This window comes from Ursus maritimus, assembly GCF_017311325.1.
Source record: "Ursus maritimus isolate PB19 chromosome Y unlocalized genomic scaffold, ASM1731132v1 scaffold_Y4, whole genome shotgun sequence".
Lineage (NCBI taxonomy): Eukaryota > Metazoa > Chordata > Mammalia > Carnivora > Ursidae > Ursus > Ursus maritimus.
In genome coordinates, this window is record NW_024423337.1 from 51,649 (window position 1) to 59,489 (window position 7,841).

General features: G+C 34.5%; 1 protein-coding gene across 1 annotated transcript in view; it reads left to right on the forward strand.

Annotated features, from left to right (window-relative positions):
• The window catches only part of LOC103656543 (AP-1 complex subunit sigma-2), a 22,267-nt gene that overhangs the window by 1,513 nt on the left and 12,913 nt on the right, over positions 1 to 7,841 (forward strand). The window contains exons 2-3 of the mRNA XM_008683968.2: positions 6,365 to 6,473; positions 7,053 to 7,190. Coding sequence (XP_008682190.1) covers positions 6,365 to 6,473; positions 7,053 to 7,190 — 247 coding nt within the window. The remainder of the gene's footprint in view (positions 1 to 6,364; positions 6,474 to 7,052; positions 7,191 to 7,841) is intronic.

Here is a 7,841-nt window from a genome sequence, read left to right on the forward strand (position 1 = left end):
AAAAAAACCACACAGTTAAGAGAGATCAGATTTACATTTCTTAAAAGATCATTGTAATAATAAAAGAATTGAAATTGTGTACTTCAGAGACTGAGTCCTAAGAGATGATTTAACAGAGGATATTATAATGAGGTCCTGAACAAAGATAGTGGCCCTCAGCACGTGGAAGGGAAAGCTCTAATGTAAATTTTATAAGACTTTTTTATTCATAGAAGTAGGGAAGGCATTGAATGAGGGAGGGGAGTGGGTGATTTCTTGTTCAGCTTAGTAGAAAAATGATAAACTAGAGAACTGGCTCATTTTTTGAATGGTTTGTGATGCCTGTGTGACTTGCATTTGCCAGCATTTCGTTCTCTGACAGAGTGAGTGTGCTGAAAAGTCTGTTGAAATTTTTGATATAAATTGTTAATTAGCAGCGTTCAAGTATTTGACAAAGGAATAAAAGAAAATTCTTCCAGAGTGGAATAAAAACCAAAGACAATGAGTATATAATCAGTGTAAACTCCCATTCTCCCCAAGATAATCATCATATCTGACACCATATGTAAAATCAGGGATTCCTAAGACTGCCCTTTGGTCAAAACTCACTATAAGTCAATTTTATCATAATTCACAAAACTTACTGAAAAAGTAGTATATTCGTGGTTACTATGGGGAAAAGATCCAGATTACAGTAAGCCAAGAAAAGAGGAGCATAGTATACAGTTCAAAAGAGTTCCAAGCTTGAACTTTCTGATTGGTTTCTCTCACTGGAGTTATGACATTCTTTATGCTGTAATGTCTAAAAGTGCATATGAAGCATTCCAACCAGGGAAGTCTTGGTGACTAGTTTTTTTTTTTTTTTTTTTTTTTTTAAAGATTTTATTTATTTATTTGATAGAGATAGAGACAGCCAGCGAGAGAGGGAACACAAGCAGGGAGAGTGGGAGAGGAAGAAGCAGGCTCATAGTGGAAGAGCCTGATGTGGGGCTCGATCCCAGATCGCCAGGATCACGCCCTGAGCCGAAGGCAGACGCTTAACCGCTGTGCCACCCAGGCGCCCCAAGGTGACTAGTTTTTATTGGAGTTTGCTTGGTCACATAAATGTAACTGAATGGCCAACTTCAGTTGATATATTTTGGCCCAGAATCCCCACCATAAATGATTCTCAGCATAGACTATGTGGTATGCCCAAGGCCTCTAGGTAAACAAAGACACTTTCATCAGTCAGGGAATTAGATATTAGATGTTAGATATCAGAGATAATCTTCTAGAACCCAGATGTCTTTTTGGGCAAGGCTGTTCTTCTAGTATACAATCAATAAGGTAATTTATTTAAAAATAAGATTACTAGTTCAGATATGGCTCAAAATGTCAGATAAAGTTCAATTAAAATGAAGAAATAATCTATTAGATTTTACAGTGGACATTCATAAATGCCTTTTCCCAAGACATTTTCAGTAGAGTAGTAGAGGAAGAACTCTCCATGTAGTAAAATGCAACATGAAGAAATGAAGAAATTCAAAAGGCACATGTAGACTCTTTGGGGGAACTTTGCCATGAGAGAAGAGATGAGATAGTATCTGCCCATATTCCTAGGACTGGGCTTCAAAAGAGATTGAGAACCTTCAGCTTGTTTATACCTACAGGGAGGAGTCCTTTTAAAAGGGGAAAATTTGAAAGTACCTTCAAGAGAGTAAGTCCCATGAGTCAAAGTTCCTGTAGTTGAAGGAGAAGGACTGTTAAATGGATGAAAGGAGAACACATATCAATCAGCCTGTCCCTTCCTTTCTTTTAATAGCTATAGCAGATAATTTATTGTGACTGATAACTTGAATTGAGGGGAAATTCACATGAAAAAGTTTTGTATCATTTATAATCAGTGTGCCTATTAAAATCCCCTCTCCCTGTTTTGTATTGAAGGGTCATTGATGCTAATATTTAATGAAATATTTTTTGTTGATATAAACAGGTGATCTGTTTTCTCTAGCCCAACTGGAAGAGGAAGGATCTTCTAAGCAAGAGAATTACCTTTGAGCATCAGAGAAATGCTGATATTTTGCTGTTCAGATCAACAAGTGGTCTTCATATCTTCACTAACTTACATATTGTGTTCTGTCTCATCTACAATCTTCACCCTGAATCTGTCTCATGCAGAGTTTTCCTGTTTGGGAAAGAAAGATAGGCACTAAGGACAATACTGTTGGAAAAAAACAGATTGAAAATCTAGATACTTCAGTTTTATTCCTTTTATTCCCTGTTTCTACCACTAGCATTTTCCCTTCGTTTCCTCATCTCTAAAGAAAATGTTCTTAGAGATTGCTTGAAGACAGAATATTGAATTTTTTTTTGGAAGAGGCTCTCAATTTATATTTACTAGAAAATAAACATATGTACAAATTATCATTTTGAGAATTTGTTAAATAATATTACTGAACAGATTTTCTTGAATAACAAAACAACTTTTATTAATATACCAGTAGGTATTACATTTAGCTATATTCATGGACAATCTACCGATATTTAGCTGAGTGAGAAGTCAAGTGTTTTGAATATATGAATAGATACTTTCAAAGGTTTTTTGAAAGCTAATAATTAACATAAGCTTAAATTCCCTGTATTAAAAATAACCCAGATAATTTCTTACTGTTCTCTTTTTTTCCTTCAACAATTTTATTTAGATGTAACTAGCATATCAGATAATTCAGCCATTCAAAGTGTATAATACTAAATATATTTAGTATATTCACAGAGCTGGGCATCCAGAGTGATCAATTTAGGACATTTCCAGTACCCCTCCCAAAAAAACCATGTAGCTCTTAGCTGCCACACTACCCAAAATCTATTCTTCTGGGCTTATGCAACTAATCGATTTGAGCATTATAGATTTGACTGTTGTACATATTTCATGTAAGTGGACCCCACCCACGTGGTCCTAAAACATGTCACTAACTTCTTTAACTTAACATTACATTTCAAAGATTTATTGTAGCATGTATTAGTATTTTATTTCTTTTCATTGTCACATATATTCTATGAATAGGCAACATTTTATTCAATAATTAGTTAATGGACATTTAAGTTGTTTTTAATTTGGGGGAATTATAGGTAAACTGAGCATTTGTGTACAAACTATTTATAGACCAGTGTTTTTATTTCTCTTAATGATTATACCTAGGAGTAGAATTCCTGGGTCATAAAGTAACAGTTCCTTTGAGGAACTGCTAAACTGTTTTCCAAAGTGTATGTACAGTTTTAATTTTCTAGTAACAGGTTGTAAGGATTCCAATTTCTCCTCACCTATACCAACAGATGCTGTTATCTGTCATTTTTTATTATAACAATTCTGTTAGGTATAAAATGATATCCTATTGTGTTTTCCTAAGTTGATATAAAATCACATAAACTGTAATGTGTCTTACATTATCCATTATTTTTACTATATTTACAGAGTTGTGCAATTATCATCTATATCACCTCTATTTTCTTTATCACCAAAGAAACCTCATACATATTAGCAGTGATTATATATTTATTTCTGCCCATTTCCCTGTGACACTAATCTTTCTATGTAGATTTATTTTCTGGACATTTCAGGTAAATGGAATTATGTGATATGGGCCTTTTGCATATTACTTTTTTCATTTAAAATAATGTTTTCAAGATTTGACCATGCCACAGCACATATCAGTTCTTCAGACCTTTTTATGATTGCATAATATTCCATGTTGAATTTACTACATTGTTTATTTGTTCATCTGTTGGTTGACATTTGAATTGTTTCTAATTTTTGGCAGTTGTGAATAGTGCTACTATGAATGTTCATGTACAAGTATTTTCTTGACTGTTTTCAGTTCTTTTGTTGTGAGAGCTAGGAGTGGAATTACTGAGTCATAAGATAACTTTGTGTTATCTTTATGAAGTTCTGCCAGATTATTTCTGCAATGGCTTTAATAGTTTTCATTCCCACTAGATATTTACAAGAATTCTGGGGTACATCGGTAGCTTAGTCGGTTAAATGTCAGATTCTTGATTTCAGCTCAGGTCATGATCTCAGGGTCGAGAGAAGGAGTCCCACGTCAGTCTCTGTACTCAGTGGGGAGTCTCCTTGAAGATCTTCTCCCTCTCTCCCTCTCTCTCTCCTTCTCTCTCTCTCTCCCCCCCCTTGCCCTCTACCCATCCCCCCTAAAATATATATATATAAATGTACAGGAAGGGTTCGAATTTCTCTGTAACCTTGCCAATACTTACTTGGCCTTTTTCCTTTATTATAGCCATCCTGGTGAGTGTGAAGTGATATCGTGGTTTCAATTAGCATTTTTTTAATGACTAATGATATTGAGTATCTTCTTGTGCTTTTTGGTCATTTGTTTATCTTCTGTGGAGAAAGGTCAACTCAAGTCCTTTGCCTATTACTTATAAAAACGTGCTGGATTTTGGATGCTTTGTGCATCACTTGAAATGATTACATGTTTGTTATCTTTCATTCTCTTACTGTAGTGTATTATAACAATTTTTTTCCCTGTATGTTGACCACCCTTGAATTTTTGGAAGCCATACCTGGTCATAATGTATAGTCCTTTTAGCATATTGATGGATTCAGCTTGTTATTCTGTTGTGGAGTTCTATATTTGTATTTATAAATCATATTGTTCTGTGGTTTTCTTGTGAAATCTTTATCTAGCTTTGCTTTGATATTTGGCATCCCCAAATAAGTTCAATTCCTCCTGTCTGTTTGGGGGAGAATTTAAAGATTATTCTTAATTGTTCTGTAAATGTAATAGGATTTATTTATGTTTGAAGCAGTTTGATCATGGGCATTTCATTGTTGGGAGGTTTTGCCTACCAGTTCAGTCTCTTTACTTGCAAAAATTTATTCAGATTTTCTGTTTCTTTAGTCATTTGGCACTTTGCGTATTCCTTTGAATTTTCCATTTTGTCTAGATCGTCTAATTTGTTGGTATTCAGTTGTTTTTAGTGTTTGGATAGACTCGTTTTTTATTTCTGAAAGTTAGTAAAAATGTTCCCACTTCTATTTCAGATTTTTGTAACCAGGATTCTCTAGTTTCTTGGTTGGCGCTGTTGTTCTTGTTGTTGCTTTTTGCACTTTACATATGTAATGCTATTGCTGGCTTCCATAGTTTTTGAATAGCAATCAGCACTTAATATTACTGAGGATCTATGTACTTGATGAGTTTCTTCCCTCTTGATGCTTTCAAGATTATGTTTTTGTTTTTTGGCAAGTTGAATATAATCTGTTTCAGTATAGATCTCTTTGAACTTTTCTGTGTGGAATTGATAGAGAATATTGAATATGTAAATTCATTTCTTTCATCACATTTGAAAAGTTTTTGGCCATTTCTTCAAGTATTCTCTAGTGTCTGCCCAGACTTTTTCAGAGCATGCGTCCAGCCATGAACAAACATGTGATGTTCTAAACTACCCAGAATACCCCAGGAATCTTAAAAACTCTCTTTCCCCAACATGTCTCCTTTCCCAGTCTCTTGTTTCACAAGCTTTTAGGTTTTTCTTGCTATTACTTCTCCGAACTATTATCTCCGGCCCATTGTTGCTGCAGCCAATAATTTTACCTCTAAATGCTTTGGGCAAAAGCTACCTCTGAAATTATCCCAATCCTGTGAATGCTCACAGCTGGGAGAATAGACACATCATTTCTTACTGTTTGAGGAAACCACCAGAGTGGTGGTAGCACATTGCACAGTTCTTTGTGAATATAGTACCTATTGCACTTTCTAGCATTAACAGGCAGCACCAGAAACGTGGGCTGCCTTCAACCTGGAGAAGGGATAGTAGGCAAAAGAACTAAAACCACACAGTGCTCTTATTGCATTACTGCAGTTTCTTTCCTCTTTTATTATTTTATGTAAAGTTTGTGTCTTTGAGTGAAATCTTTATTATATTACTATCCCTGGGCCCCTTACTTAACTAAGCCATGTTTTGTGTTTAGGGTTATTCTGATGGTTTGAATGACAATATCTTCAATAAATCCTTCATTTTATTCTTTGCTTACTTGTGCTTTTAATTAACCATGAAGTGTATTTTGTCTTAACTAACTGAACTCAAGAAAAAACCTGGATCAGCTGTATTTCAAAATACTCATATAAAGGAGCCTGAAAGAAGGAATAGCAAAATATGTTACCCTTTCTAGCTTATGTGATTGAATGATGTTTCTTCTTGTTCCTTGAGGGTACTTTAAAGAATTTCTCTTAGAAGCATTTATTATTTTTTTAGTCTAGCAGAAAAATAATCTGCACTATTAGAAGAAAATGTGTAAGTCTGGGGTTTTCACAATAGTGTGTAAAAATGTATTTAGAAAACATAAGTACAGGATAAAATTTTATCCCACATTTATATTTTGTTGCAGATATGCTAGCTTGTATTTTTGCTGTGCTATTGAGGATCAGGAAAATGAACTGATTACTTTGGAAATAATTCATCGTTATGTGGAATTACTTGACAAATATTTTGGCAGTGTGAGTAGTATTGTAAGAAATTGAATGCCATAGTAATTTTTTAACCTTCATGATGAGTTTATTATTTGTTTTATGGATTCTATTTAAATGTTACTGTTAGTGAGAGGTAAAGAATGACTCAGCTTCCTATAAGTGTGAGTTGTCAGTTAACTGTCAAATTCCTTTCCCCTAGAGACCTATTCATTTTATTAGTACTAAAAATAAGATTTAAGATAGTGAAATTAGAAGGAGTTCAACTGCATATATTTTAATGTTTTGAAAATGTTAAGTTTGTAATTTAGATTTGGATAGCAGTTACATTTACCTTATAAGTAAGCAGTGAAAAATTAGTTGTAAAGGTAGAAAATTTTTGCAGGAAACATGCAAAATCAAATTTTATTGAACTCATAGACATGTTTTCAGGTACTGCAAATTTGAAAAGGAAGTCAGTGATGCTTAGACTAGTATAATTGGTATTTTACAAGGAGTTAACATTTATTGACTTGCGTTAGGTTTTATTTTACCAACTAATAGCGGATAAGCAAAATTTGCTTCCTTTACTTTAACATTATTATTCTTCTTATTATTTTTGCTTTTTAGGTGTGTGAACTTGATATCATCTTTAATTTTGAGAAGGCTTATTTTATTTTGGATGAGTTTCTTTTAGGGGGGGAAGTTCAGGAGACATCCAAGAAAAATGTCCTAAAAGCAATTGAGCAGGCAGATCTACTGCAGGAGGTAAGCTACTCTACTAGTCTTCTTTACTAGGAGTATCATGGTTGCTGTTGCTAGAGAAGCCTTGGTCATCATCCTTATACTTCAGAAAGTACTCAGAAACCTATTTGGAATATAGTGTCCATGTACAGTTTATTTCTTATAACATGTTCAGTTACATCAACTCAGTTATCTGTGGGTAGATTGTTCACTTTGAAAATGATCTGTCAGTAAGTCTCTCTGTGCCCATTTTTAGCACTCAGAATATTAGAGCCTAATTTTTAGTGGGTGGACTACTTTAAGAAGAGAAAAAAAGGGGATCGCTGGTGGCTCAGTCGTTAAGCATCTGCCTTCAGCTCAGGGTGTGATCCCCGCATTCTGGGATCGAGCCCCACATCAGGCTCCTCCACTGGGAGCCTGCTTCTTCCTCTCCCACTCCCCTGCTGTGTTCCCTCTCTCGCTGGCTCTCTCTCTCTCTGTCTAATAAATAAATAAAACTTTAAAAAAAAAAGGGAGAGAAAGGAATCAAACGTAACATTAGTATTTCAAGAACTTTATATTATGTATTGTTTTTACTTACTCAAGAAAACCTTCTTTTTTTAGGCGGGATAATTGAGCCTGGCATTTCTTTCCCAATTGGTCCTTATTTTCACTTGATGCCTAGGTGTAAATGTA